At 39.3% G+C, this 14,157-nt stretch overlaps 1 protein-coding gene across 7 annotated transcripts in view; it reads right to left on the reverse strand.

Moving 5' to 3' along the window:
• Nucleotides 1-74: 74 nt before the first annotated feature.
• Nucleotides 75-14,157, reverse strand: part of PTPRZ1 (protein tyrosine phosphatase receptor type Z1) — a 143,379-nt gene continuing 129,296 nt past the window's right edge. For 4 of the 7 annotated variants that reach the window (XM_074598634.1, XM_074598546.1, XM_074598378.1 and 1 more), the window contains 10 exons: nucleotides 12,997-13,160; nucleotides 10,514-10,649; nucleotides 9,378-9,524; nucleotides 7,142-7,235; nucleotides 6,765-6,838; nucleotides 5,615-5,743; nucleotides 3,974-4,120; nucleotides 3,541-3,683; nucleotides 2,779-2,914; nucleotides 75-1,113 (listed from right to left, as the gene is read on the reverse strand). In XM_074598634.1, the coding sequence (XP_074454735.1) occupies nucleotides 973-1,113; nucleotides 2,779-2,914; nucleotides 3,541-3,683; nucleotides 3,974-4,120; nucleotides 5,615-5,743; nucleotides 6,765-6,838; nucleotides 7,142-7,235; nucleotides 9,378-9,524; nucleotides 10,514-10,649; nucleotides 12,997-13,160 (1,311 nt within the window). In that variant the 3' untranslated portion in view covers nucleotides 75-972. Of the gene's footprint in view, nucleotides 1,114-2,778; nucleotides 2,915-3,540; nucleotides 3,684-3,973; nucleotides 4,121-5,614; nucleotides 5,744-6,764; nucleotides 6,839-7,141; nucleotides 7,236-9,377; nucleotides 9,525-10,513; nucleotides 10,650-12,198; nucleotides 12,283-12,996; nucleotides 13,161-14,157 lie in introns of all 7 variants that reach the window. The other 3 variants (XM_074598459.1, XM_074598210.1, XM_074598120.1) reach the window with 1 other exon arrangement.

The following is a 14,157-nucleotide window of genomic DNA, read 5'->3' on the forward strand; positions in this document are numbered from 1 at the left end:
TTGCTCTTGGAAGTAAAAGCTCCCCTACAAGACACTGTGGGCTCTTTACTGTATGTGGAAGACCACTAAACACAGACTGGAATATTTATATTTATTTTTGCAATGCCATAGGTAAAAACAATTTAACAATGCCAAGTACAGGTGTTATTCTCATAAAAACTTCTCATTTCAAAACAAATGCTTTCTATTTCCCACAAAAAGTTAAAATCACATGCAGCTATATGAAGGTTAATTGCTTAAGATGCACAATTATATATCAGAAGACTTTGTTAAAATAAAAACGTCCTGGACTACATCATTTTAACAAGGCAATTACACAGAACTAGAAAACTGACTCTGTAGTAAAATATAAAAATCTACAATTATAAATATAAATTTGGTCCATGGATCACTACAGAAGTAGCAGTATTTACAGTTAAGTATCAGATTACTATTCTAAATGTCTAACTGAAGTCTTAAAATGTTGACTGTTATGGAGAATGGTATTTTATTTACATTCTACGATATTAAAAGTTACATTTCTAGCAATTGTAAATTGTTATAAATACAGCAAATAAATCAAATACTAAACCCATGACATGTTTGTAATTGAGAAACCCCTAACATCTATAAATATGATAATTTTAAGTTAAAAGTAAAGCCAGATAAATCAAAACCTAATACTGAAAAAACATACCACAATTCAATTCTTAGAAACACTGTAAAAGTCAATCAAGTTAGTCCAGACGTAACAACGTATTACAAGAAATCTTTCAAGAAAAGGCACACATTGTTAATGATAAAAGTTCCGCAGTAAAGTCATATGTAAAGAAATGACTGTTTGAGCAACGGTTGGGATCTGATTTTTTTATATATATATAGTGACTGGACAGATTCCCCTCCCCCCAAAGTATAAAACTGAGAACAATAACGGTAAACTCTAGGTGTAACCGGCGTGATGTAGGTATGTGTGTGTTTAATTTGACGTGTTAATTAAACTAAAGATTCTAAACTTTCAGCTGCGTTTCCATCGGGTAAAGCCGAGCCATTACTGTCCATAGATGCTGATGGGTTTTCTTCTTGCCTCGTGCTGACAAGGCTGAGAATAGCTTTGTACAGAAACTGGTACTGTTCCTGGGGAAGAAAAGAGGAGACAGTCAGTGTGCTGTCAGAAATAGTAACACTCGATTATCTTGTAGCACTGTTACTCAAAATTAATTAACAGCTGATGTGTCAGTCTGTTAATGTACTGTGCTCCACAATTTATTGTGCTACTTAGCAGCTTTATTAATTTTCTGACTAATGGCTCCCTCTGTACACAATGTAAAGCACAACATTAAGGAACACAGTACAGGTAGGGGAGAAAACTGTATTTCCAAAGAAATACCATGTGCTGAACATGGTCCTTGTTAAAGTCAAACGGAAAGTTCCCATGGACTGAATGGGGTCAAGATGAGGGCTACTGTTGGTCTGCTGGCTTTTTTTCCCTCCTTGAATATATTCTCATTTTTCCCCTCTGAATTCCATCGAGGTAGATTGATTTTTTTTTTTCTTTTTGGTACTTGCAGTTACTGTTTATATTTTTGAAGACCAAGTGTAGGAGGAGAGCCAAGACTTTGTGGGAAGATTCACTGCCTAGAGGGAGCGGGGGGGTCTCAGTTGGGTGCGGCGGGACGCAGGGAGTGCCAGCAGCCAGCTGGATCGCAGCGTGGGCTGGCAGGGAGGAAACAGCTGGATGCTCTGTGCGAGGAGAGCAGGCACCTGTGCCGCACCAGGGAACAGTGGATGCTCTGAAAGGGCAGAGGAATATTTTGGGTTCTAGGATGGATATACAAGGATAAAGAATTTCTGTGATGGAAGGAGTGGGGAACAGGAAGACTGAATAAATAGAGTGGGGTTTGGACTATTAGGTTGGACTAAGAGGTACGGGGTAGAAAGTAACGAAACTGAAAATTTGCAGTAGGAGGATGGAAAACTGGAAATCTGAGATAAAAGGCCCAGGTGTTTGCTGGAGGCTCCTGAGGCAAGAGGAATGAAGGTCCTTATGGTGCTGCTGGGGTGGGAAGAGCTCCCATTTTCACTCCACTGTCTGCCAGGCACCTCACTCTGGGCTAGCTGAGCAGGGCAAGGGGCAGACACAGTCATCTGCCAATCCCGTGTCATGTCCTGGTTTTGCTGGCAAAAATGTGATAATGCTAACTCTACTGGTTCACTCAAAATGTTCTCCGTATTACATCCATTGTAGCTCTACAGGAGCCAGATTTGTAGTGGCGTGGCCAAAGGGGCAGGGTTTGTAGTTTTTAATTTCTGTGATGAATTTTCATTTCTATGACGCTGACTTATTAAGTAATTCTTATTTGTTATACTTTTGATGTTTTTTCTTTCTTTAAGCGACAGTGACAATGGTGTCAAGTGACCATTGAACAGGTCGCGGAAGATCAAAGTCCATCCTGAAATGGAAAACTAGGGTAACTACTTCAGGGTCTACTTGGAGCACAAATTTATTCCTGCTGAATTAAAACCTTCATTTACATGACATAGTGCAGGTTTTATGATGATGGCGGCAGCTCTGCGCATTTTGAATATGACCACTTGATAACCACATAACATGTTTTCATGGGAAATACTTTGTTTTGGAATAAGCAGCAGGTCCAGTACAGCACCTCTGGAAAACACTTTTGATTAACTCACGCAGAAACTAAGATGCTAATGGTTCAATAATGTTGCCCTGAGATCTAAGCACACTAATAATACCACACATAGGAAAAAAAATATGCACACATTTTGCTTATTACTTACAATATCTGTAAAGACTCCAGGCCTCATCAAATTTATCATCTTCGCTACCTGGTAAACATCCACTGAGTTCTCATTTTCCAGTTGATGCATTAGTGTTGTTAATGCACAGAAAGTGCCTGCTGTTACCCCTCCGTGCCTTTGTAAAGTAAAAAAAACAAACACCAAAACACAAAAAGAAAGTCTACAAGCTGGATCAAGTTTCTACAGCTGGAGAAAATAGAAAATCCAGAGTGAAATGATAAGATAAATTTCCGTCATGTGATCTTTATGCTTTCCGAAATAGGCCTGCCCAGCAGTGCCTTAACACAACCTTCACAGCACCTGGCTACAATTTCTGGAGAGTCTTTAAAAGCCAGTTTTAGAGCTGTGTTGACAATCCTCTTCTAAGCAAATCCTGAAGGCCTCAGGTCCTTCAGTATTTCAGTGTTTCAGTATTTTTGGCCATTATTAAACAGCTGGAGTAGGGTAAGGTGCCTCATCTAAATAGTCTTACTTCTTTCAATAATAGACAATGAATCCCTGATTGATTTCTTCTCCAGTGCCCTACTCGACAATCATCTGCAGTATCAAAACGATAGAACTGAAAAGAGAACACTGAAGTGTGATAAAATAAAAATGTTTCTGTTGTTGCTGTAGCTGAAACAGAAGCACTATTGTTAGGTGCAGAGTTTGTGCCTTGTTTCAGCAGCTTTCACTCTAAATGAGGTGAAAGGATGGTCCTACAGAAAAACACCAAAACAAACTGAAAGCTGCAGTTCTTACTCGTCATGTACAATCATGGGTCCATCACGGTTGGAAGTTTCCTCTTTGATGATGCTGATCAGTTCAAAAGTTTTACTAATAGGACTATCAGGATTTGGCCATTTTGGACACTGGAAATGCCTCACTTCAAGTACATAGTCATCCTAAAAGGGTGAAAAAAGCATAAATCAATTTGGTAAAAAAATGACTGTCTTTATTCTCATCCTTCACCCTGTTCCAGTCCGGTTCCAGCCTCCAGATACAGAATCCCACTGCTGTGGAGGTTGGACTACGCTATTCCCTGTGCCACTGCATTACCTATAGAGGTTACTCCCTCCCTGGGTGCTTCAAGGACACGGAATTTTACCACTCATTTACCAAAGAAAATGTAACAAAATGTAGGCATTACCTTTAACAAATCAAATCCTGAGTTACACGTTTATGACAGTGTTACCTGTGTAGCTTCTAAAATAAAGTCTTGGATTATGAGCTTCTCCTCGTTAGACAGACATTTGTGTTCTTCAGCAATCATAGTAACTTTGAAACTCTCACAGTTTATAGGCTCATCTTTGTTTGGCCAGTATACAAATTCATCTTCAGCCTCCAGGAAAAAAAAAAAGGAGCCATAAAAGTAAGTAATGTTGAGCTCTTAAAATAAAACTTAGTCCAGCATAATAAATAATGTGTCACGTATGTAATGAATGCAGCCAGTTAGATTTAAATTGACAAATGAAAATTTGAGTGGGATTATAAACACCACTAGTGATGGTTTTCAGACATCTCTGTAGGTATCCTGACCAGGAGATCACTGTACCTTGTGCAGACAGTGACCCACGTAACAGCCAACACGTTCTGTGCTGTGAAACAGGTCCAGCCTGGCCTTCAGGCTGTGCTGTGCTGCCCATAGCCCACGGCAATGTGAGAAACCTAGCTGGGGGATTGTAACAGAGGAGCCCGCAGGCAGCTCCCACTCTGTACCGATGATTACGCCACCTGAGTGGCCTTGGCGTTATCTACAAGTGCAGCAAGAAGTTCTCATAAGAACATCCTTTCTGTTTGACAGCAGAAATGATGAACAGGGTTGTTTTCTTTTAACAAAATCCTTTAATAGCTTGAATAGCCAAAATGGGGGTAACCCTTCCATGGATGGGAGCTGTATAGCGTGTTGTACCTTGATCAGCGATACGTTCAATGCTGCACAACTTGGGGTTCCCAGTATCTGAAGGGATGTAAGATTACCTATGCTACGCTCTCCTTTATCATGTTAGGTCTAATAAATAGCATTTTAAATGATACTTTACAAAGTCTGAGTGCCTTTCTTACTGGGATCATAATGAACCAGCACCTCCTGGCAAAACAACCTCCCTTATTACAAGGGCTAACTTAAAAATCCATCTGTTTTATAGGAAGTGTAACATTCATAAAACTCTTTATGAGAGGAAAAAACCCCACCATTGTCTTGGTTGTAGATGTTTTTCCAATCATGCAAGACTCTCCAAAGCATTTGCATGGCTTTCCTCCAAACTCATTACCAAACAGGATGCCCTCTCACACCTCAAGATTTCTCTAAGTACCAACCTAAAAGCTCTCAGATATTCCTGCATTTCTACTAAGTGAAAAACATATTCATTTGTTATTAAATTACACATGCAGGATGAACACTTGATCTTCCTTTGCTGTTTAGAGTCAGATAAATCCTTGCTAATCATTTGTAACTTTAGGAGACGAGCACAAGAAAAAACTTCATATTTCTCCCCTTACCTAATAAGGGCTGAAGAAGCCACATTACAACTAAAGTAAAAGTCCTGGAGCAAAAACTAACCTTGCATAAAGGTTACTTCTGCTGTTTGGCTTTTTTTATAAATTATACAGGAATGATTCAACACTTTCTCATGCCAGTTGTGATCTGCTCAGACAAGGATCTCCATATTTCCATTAGAGAATTCAGGGATTTTACACTCAGTACAGTATTATTGATTTTTAATTGTTTTTTTTTTTCAAAATCCAAGATATTGTCTCATATCCTGTATATTTCAAAATGGTAATACTAATGAAATTCATATGTAAACCCATAACAATCGCCCATGAAACCTACCATATTCTGGCTATCAGGAAGCATGACTATTAGCTGGGCATTATGGTCCCATATCATTCTCCAGAAATCTTTGATAGTGTGTAGTAAGGGATGCTGGGTAATAATGAATTCATTACTTTGATAATAACCCTGCAAAACAAAATCAACAGACTCAGAACTGATGCCCAACTATTAACATTTAAAGGAAGCTTCCAGTGGACAGAGCCAGAAGCCTTGAAAATAAATTGCAGACTTGTGCCTCCTTTGGCTTCCTGCAAGAAGAATATTAGAAGAATATAAAACTTTCATTACAGTATTTTCTAGAGGAAAAGAATAAAATCAACTACACTGAAATAGCTTTTCAATCTTTGAAAAATTTGACGAAAAAAAAAAGACAAAAGAAATCAGTGGAGACTTGAACAGCCAACTAGGAATGAAAATACATTGACTCAGACACAAATGCTAATTGTTCTACATTAAACAGACTTCTAGAAGAGCTGGCAACCCTGAAACAAATAAAAGAATACTTGAAAGATCTGCAGAAATTCCAAGTGGTCTCTTAATTTGTACAAATGTCACAGATGAACTTCTTACCACAAAAGATAGCTCTTTTGCACTAATGCACTTGATGAAGGATCACGTTATAAACAGCACTGTAGGGGCTTTCCCATCTCCTTCCTGAATGTCCAGGAGGCATTTAGACCTCCCTCTCGGCTAATGAAGGGGAAAAGAGTTGAAGAAAACCCAGGGAACAAAAAGATAATGAAAAGCTGATGAACTATGGCGCCTTGGGCTATGCCAGTTGCAAAAGCTCTGTAAGATGAGCAGGTAGGAAGGCAAACTACAGTACAGGCATTAAAAAATAACTTGTTAATTAATACTTTTAGTTCATCTCAAAAGATCCTTCCACGGGTGGCATTTACCTTCACCAGTTTTTAAAGCTATGAAGAGATTTCTGGTTCTACAGATTGCTAAAATGCAATGCACTTAACCTAACCTAAAACTAGTAATAACACTTCCTGGGGGAAGTAACTCTTTCAGGCAGAGTGAAAAATGGAAGAAAGGAGCTTTCAGAATCAGGACTGGGCCACCTTACCTCGGACACATGGCAGCTCTGAAAGCAGCTACACAATGGGACATAGTTTTTCACCAACGCTGTTAACTGACTTACCATAATATAGGAAGCATTGATGTAGTCTGTCCCTTCACCAGACAGTGATGAGATACCCACTCTAGATCTTTCCACTGTAAGAAAAAAGTAATGCACTAGTACATTGTTGAAATGACTCATATATTATAGCAGTTATCTCACAGCTCTCATAGTAATGATAACACTAAGTTCCACCAATTGGGATAAAGTGTTATCCAGCCATCTATTTTGTTTTCCTATGTGTCGTACTTAAATAATTTCTTCACTGAAATTACTTTACAGAACATTGCTCCACACCAATGCAGATGTCTTCAGTTCTCGCTCAGGAAAGACTGAAGGTTTGACACACAGTTCAGAAAGTTTTTGCCACCCAGAGGAGCTGATTTGAACCAGCTTACCAGGAATGATGGATGAAGTTCGGTTCTTTTCTCTGTTACACTGTTTGAGTGCAGTTGAATAATCACACTGCTGTGTGTTAGACTGGCTCAGTAACTGAAACAACAAAGGTAAAAAAAAAATCAGGTCACTGTACAAAAGTAATTCCTTCATTAGCTGCATTAAATAGAAGGGTGCATGTATTGCAGGCTAGCTGTCTCAAATTTAGGTATCTACTTATATGGCTAAACTACTTAGCAAGTCATCAGAATCATTTTTCTTCACTGTTTTACCAGTTCAAATGATTCTTGAGCCTTAGACTGATCAGCATGTCTTTGAAGGAAATGCCACTTTTTGTTCTTCCCACGTCCAGCCCCCCAGTGCTTGTTGCCATCCTGGTGTCACTTCCATTTTGCCTGCACAGCTGTTTGTGTAACTTTAAATAGTTTTGGAAACCAGTAAATGCCTGTGCAGAAAAAATCTGCATTGTTGTACAGACAGTATAGCTCCTGATGTGAGGCATCTCCAGATACCCCAGTTAGGAGCTTCCTGATTTTCTGCCCAAACCTGTGAGAGGAAAATAGGACTGATCTGGGTCTCATTGATTTACTTGTTTCAGTGAATACAATTCAAATAGACAAGAGCATAAGAAGGAATGAGTATATATGCATATACACCACAATGCTGTATATATACTGCTTAGGCAGGAAATAAGTTTGGAAAACAGGTTTTTCCTAGTTTTTAGGGTTGTTTTGTTGTTTTTTTTTTTGATTGCTAGTAAAATCAACCAGATTAATCAGAATGTTCAAAAGAATTCAAAAGACTTTTCTGTGATGTTTTGGGCTGGGCATGTGTTGCTTTAAGAGGCTTCCTGCTTTGGAAAAACAGATATCAAACCAGGGAAGTTCCATCAAATTGAATTAGACCACAATTTTTGTTCATCTAAAATAGTTCCTCAGTAAAACAAGACTCCACGTTTGTTATTATTCTAGTAATTTTAGCTTGCAAAAGAAAATGAGATTGAATGAGACATGTCCCTTTCTGATAATATTTAAGCTCTTGAAACTGAAGCTCTATATGGCTCCTGCAATTTGCAATGCACACTCTGTGTTTATATATATTTACACACTCTGTTTTATTCTTTCATCTGTTTTATTCTTTCATCTGTGTAGGAAAGGTGGGATGTTTATTTCTCCAAGCACATCACAGCTGAGATAAGAGTCCCTACTTTTCCCTAGGAAACAACAGTGCAACGCTGTCAGATTATTCAAGCCAGGACAGCAGCAAACTGTGAAATCCTTTGGTATGTTGTTCCTATTCTGTTGTTCTATATTGTTCATTAACTTGAAGAAATACTAATTACTTTGCTTATGTAACTAACATACTTCAGAAAATAGATATATTAATATTTTCATAGCGTCATTATATACTGACATTATCTACAGACTTATTTGCTTTTTTTACTTATGATCCAATAGCTAATTGTAGAAAGAATACACACTATCCCATGCAGTCCTCCTTAGAATTAAAATCCTTAGAGAGAAAGGTTCTAATCATTCATTTCCTATTGAACTAGGGAAAGCAAAGTCTGTTTTGCCACATAATCTGGAAAACATTTAAATGCGATCTTCTTCTCTGAATTCAAATTCATTTGAAAAGGTAGGATTTGCTGTGTTTCCTCTATAAGTGACTCAGTGAGCGAGCTGGACTTCCCATTCTCCCCACGAGTCAATGAGCTGTTTCTCTTATAGACTCTGGGCTGTTACCTGGCTGGGCCTGCTCTTTCTCTGGGTGACTGAAAGTCCCGTGCATGTACACACTGATCTCTACATCCACAAGCACCAAAGCGTTCACTTATTGCCTGCTGAGGTGAAGTCTGTCTTCTAGTCAGTGCTGTACACTGAGGGGAATATGCTGACTGACCAATATAGCTCATGACGTTTTTGCCAGAGCAACATCTTTCCAGAATGTTGTTTTACGTTTGGGATCTTTGTGCAAAGGCATGTCGTTAGATTTTCCAGAATCTACTTACTGGCCTGTTTCTTATGCTTTTGTATTATTTTTTTTTAAATTCCTTGTTAAGAGTATGCAAATAATTCTTTTGTCCCAACTGACTGCATGCATTTGTTAAATTGCTCTGAATTTAGGCTCAGCAGTTAAATTTTAGATAGAGAAAACTAATTAAAGTTGTGCTGAGATACCTACTTTTAAGTCATTCAAGTTTGCAAGCTTTTTATGTTACTATCTCGAAGAGCTCACCTTGAATTGTTTCTCCAGTCTGGTCTTTCCCGTTGGTCCAGGTATCAAGAGAGCATTCACATAGGCATGAATGTGAGTCTCAAGCACTTCTGTTTCTTTACTGAGTATCGCTTCGACCAATGCATCGTGAATGAAGATGTACTGTTCCTAGGAAAATAAAACAAAACATCCAAGCTCTAATTATTTTCAGATTCCCCTGGACACCTCTGGCTAAGCTGCCACTTCTGATGTGATCAGTATTTCTTCACAGCATGTTGCTGTAGGGGAGTTTTCTCAAAAGTCATCCTCGACAGTGAAGGCCGTCCCTCCGCAGTGACGGTACACATTTACAAGCACCATTGAACTACACATGCAGTGCATAAATGATATAATACCAAATCCCCACCACCTGTGGTATCTCATGTTCACAGAACAGAGTTAAAAATCCAAGCATAGCCTTGAGTCAAATTTTCAAGTCAGCTTGTTATGCGACTCTCCCTGCCTTTCTTGCAATAAAGTGATCACTCCCAGTTCCTACTGCTATCCTCTATTTTCTCTCTCACATCCTTTGGAACAAGTGCCCATGCTGTTGTTGATTACTTTTTTTCTATTGAAAGGCACTGGGACATCTAACCAACTGTTCTTGAAACCTGAAATAGACTTTCAAATGCCCTGCTGTTGTCTTTATTGTTTTCTTCTGGTCTTTCACTATTCTATAGCTAATCTTCAGTTTAAAGCAGCTATAGATAATCATCTGTCTGAAACAGCTTTTTTCCCTACCTTTTATTACCTGATATCAACCGTTTGATCAGGCAGAAGATCTGAACAACTAACAATGGTGTTTCCTTAAAAAAAATCTATGGCAAAAAAGTATGCCCTGCCAAGAAAGTGCTGCTCTGGGAAGCATGATTTATACAGACTTTCTCTCTTTTGAGCTCTCCCCAGTAAAGAGACAACAGCCCACAGACAGGTAATTTCCAGTGCATGGCTCTAAGCGAGCCTAGAGGGATGTCTCTATAAAAACAAGGGAAGCAAAATCCAGTCTGGTGACTGGTTGCCAGTCTGCCTGGCGGTGCCAAAAGCAGGACTGTATCACCTCTCCTCCTGCAAACAGAATAGTCTGTAATAGCCACTCACTATATAAATTTTAGTCTTACCTCAGTCTGCACCAAGTAGTTCCTTTGGGTACGTATGTGTTTTAAGAATCCAAATACGTTGACTGTCCCTTCATGCTGAATTTGCTGCAGCATGCTGTCTAACACTATGTATGTGCCTGTCCTTCCAACACCAGCACTACAAAACAAAAAAATAGTCTTGAGCCTGAAGTAAAACAATAATTGAAATAACTGTTTCTTACACACAGCTTTTTCAACAAACTGGTGTGTAAGGAAGATTTTCCTCTACAAATTGTTTTAGTATATGATATACTTTGCTAAAGCTTCAAGGCTGGTAATGAAGAAAAATCTTTTCAACTCATCTTTTTCTTTGCACAAGAATAGTTCTAAAGATCATTTTCTCAAATGATTTTTAAAGTATCAATTGAAATAGAACTAAGGTGTTTCCTGCAGGTCTGCAATTCTCAGGCTTCTGATATTCATTAGGATACTTCGTCTAGTATGCCTAGAGAAGCTGGCATATGGGCACAGTTCATGTGCTCAAGTTCTTCTATGTTGAAACACACATCACTTTAAAGGGAAAGTTGCATTATGCCACCCATTATAGATACAGATTTCAAAGAGACCGGACTGAGGAAAATGCCAGGAAGTGGCAGAGCTGCTGAAGGTACATCTGTAAAAGAAAAAGCTTACTGCTCTCCAGATACAGCCAAGAGGGCAAGCAATGGTTGAAACCCTTCTTAAAATGGGAAGATGCAGAAGAAAGGGTTAATCAACTCACTCCTGTTAAGAATTCTGACTCATTTAGCATGAAAACAGCTGTATTGTAAGATTAACACCCAACTTGTTCTTTCATAAAATATCTGGGTAGGGAGTACAAGGGCAAGACGTCATTTTTGGTTATCTAATCATATATGGGAATTAGTCAGTTGTAATTCCCTTCTAACGAGGAAACATTATGTGTATTGGTACATGTAACTTGACAGCAACACTGTGCTGGGGCTGCACGGTCCCTTACAGGCAGACCCAAGCACATAAGTGTTAATTCAGTCACCTCATTTCTTCTACAGAGGTGGCACAAAGCATGGGTACTGTGAGCTCAGATTGCTGTAACAAACTGGCTAAATAAATGTGATATAAAACTGAAAGGTCTGGATTATCAACACACTATTGAACAAAAAAAAAGTATAAAGATTACCAGACACCATTGGTACTTGTTATGAAAGACAAAACATGAAAAGTACCAAAACATAAAAATAGCTAAAAAAAGGTTCATGACGTTCCTCATATGTGTCCTCCATACAGCCTGCAAAGATAAATAAAAGTTACATTTCTAACATGAGATGACTCCTTTGAAATTCCATAGTGCATGGGGACAGGAGTACTAAAAGCTGAATACAACTGTCTACAGACAGAGGTGAGTTATACCTATGACCCAATGGAGAGGTCTGACTGAAGCCACACAACTTACCGCTGTTCACTTTTTAAAAACTCAATTTAATTGACTTATAATGTATTGCTGATCTCTCAGCTTGCTGGCATAGATCTCAGACTTGGCATTTTGGGGAAACTATTTTGAACTTCCCAAGAACAGGCAGGATGTAGATAGCAGCAGAACAAGCAAAATGTGGAATTTTCATTTTCCAAGCTAAAAACAGATTTCAGTCAGATTAGATCATCCCAGAAATAAAATATCTTCATTTGCAGCATTTGTGAGACGACTTTACCTGTTGGCTTCCTCAGAGTCAGCTCCAGAAGGACAGAATTCATGAGGAGGTTCTCTTTCCAAATGTTCCATCAAAGGTGAGGTACTACAGTGGAAAACCAGAACCTGCTTATATATTTTACAATAACCCGGTCCTTCACGGGCATTGTGAAGTCATTCCAGGCCCTACAAGCCCTTTTTAACCAATTTTCCCTGAGCTGCCCAGTTTTAGTGAGCACTGACAGAACACCTGCCTGCACACTGCGGCACATGCAGACCTCAAACCGTTCCCCAGAATGCTCCTCCATTGCAAATGACTGCTAGAGCGCAGAGTAATGTTAAAAACAGCAGAGTTGTAGTTCAGCCAGGAATAGAGTGAGTCTTCTTTTGTGGACAGAGCTCCTCTTAGGATTACAGAGTATCCCTGCACCAAAGAAAGTATGAGCCAAAAACATCCTAATGATTTATTTGCGGAAATGAAACAATTACTGCTATATATGTCTCCGGTAAGCTCATAGCAATCAAGGGAGTAGTATAGAAATGTGCAAAAAAGTAAAAAGAAAAGCATTTTTGCAAAAAAAAGAACATAGTGCAGAGCAGCATCATATTGTTTACAGCCATTATGAAGATTTATAGAAGTGGCACAGACAGTTAATTAGTTGGTCTTACCAAGGACAGAAATATCAGCTAAGAAATTAATCTTTTATTCCATCAGGAATTGTTAATTGTGAAAGTGAAAGTTTTGCTTAACCCACCACTGAAAAATTCTTTTTTCTGCAAAACAAAAGCAGAGTGAACCTTATGCCAGTAAAAACCACACCTGCAATGAACCACAACAGGCCCGACAGCGTGGCGCTTGGCATGCGATGCCTTCCGCACGAAGGTGAGAACGGGCAGCGTGTACTCTGGAACACCCATGTCAGGCCACTGGGTATAATGATACTGAGTTACTATACGTCCACTAGACCTCCCTTTCTGGGAACCCTGCAACAGAAAAAAACACCTAAGTGTAAGCAGCCCACATCTGAAAGGCAACTCTTCATAATTTTATTTCCTTACCTGATAGTTCTTGAATTAGCGTTGACCCTATTTGGTTAACAACAAGCCATCTAGCTATAAATATTCCAGCTTTCAAAGCGAAGAAGAAGAGCCAGTGCTTCTGTCCTGTCAGTTTGCCCACTGAATGGAAAAATGTCCTTTAGAAAGGTGCGGAGAAAGGCGAAGAGCACTGGAGGGATAACAAATTCCAGCTGCTCTTAAGAGAGTCACCAGCTATTTCTGCCTCTCTGCACCTCTGCTGGGTGGACGGAAAGGCAATGATTCACCTCACCCAGCTTTACTGACCTACAAGGGAAGTGGCCTTGTGTAGGCTGCTTTTCTAAGCTCCCTCCCTCAATGGCAACTCAGAGGCAGGGATACCTTCAGAGAGCCGGTCATCTCGTTTGAAGACTGGCTCCTAAAATAGGCAGAATAAATTACTTGACAGTAAGCGCTGTACTTCAGTACAGGGAGGCTGAGAGACTAGATGTCTAACATCTAGGTGGCTGAAATAAATTAAGCTTTCAGAATGCGCCTCAAAGTAGCCAATGTCACACTGCTGAGCTGAGAGCACGGTAGTTCTGATTAGAACAAAATAAGGCGTGGATTCACCCGTTTTGCGGGGATGTGTGTGTAAAAATTTAGTCCTTAAAAAGAAGAACTGATAGCTGAGGCGGATGATTTAATGCATACTATGTTTTTGACTAGCTGCTGTAGTTCTGAAAATGTATCCTCCTGCTCACCAGGCAGGCAAAGTCTAAATCAGCTCTCCAGTGTGATCACAGCCTTTTCCCTGATGGTCCTACTTCACACCAGTACAACACTACAGGCCAGTATCTTCTTAAATTTGTTGATCTGGTCAAATTAATTCTGAAGTTGATAAGCACCTTGGCTGGCTGAGACTTACAGGATTCAGCTTTGCCTATACAACAGAAGAGAGCTG

The sequence above is a fragment of the Larus michahellis genome, chromosome 1 (assembly GCF_964199755.1).
Source record: "Larus michahellis chromosome 1, bLarMic1.1, whole genome shotgun sequence".
In the NCBI taxonomy this organism is placed as follows: Eukaryota; Metazoa; Chordata; class Aves; order Charadriiformes; family Laridae; genus Larus; species Larus michahellis.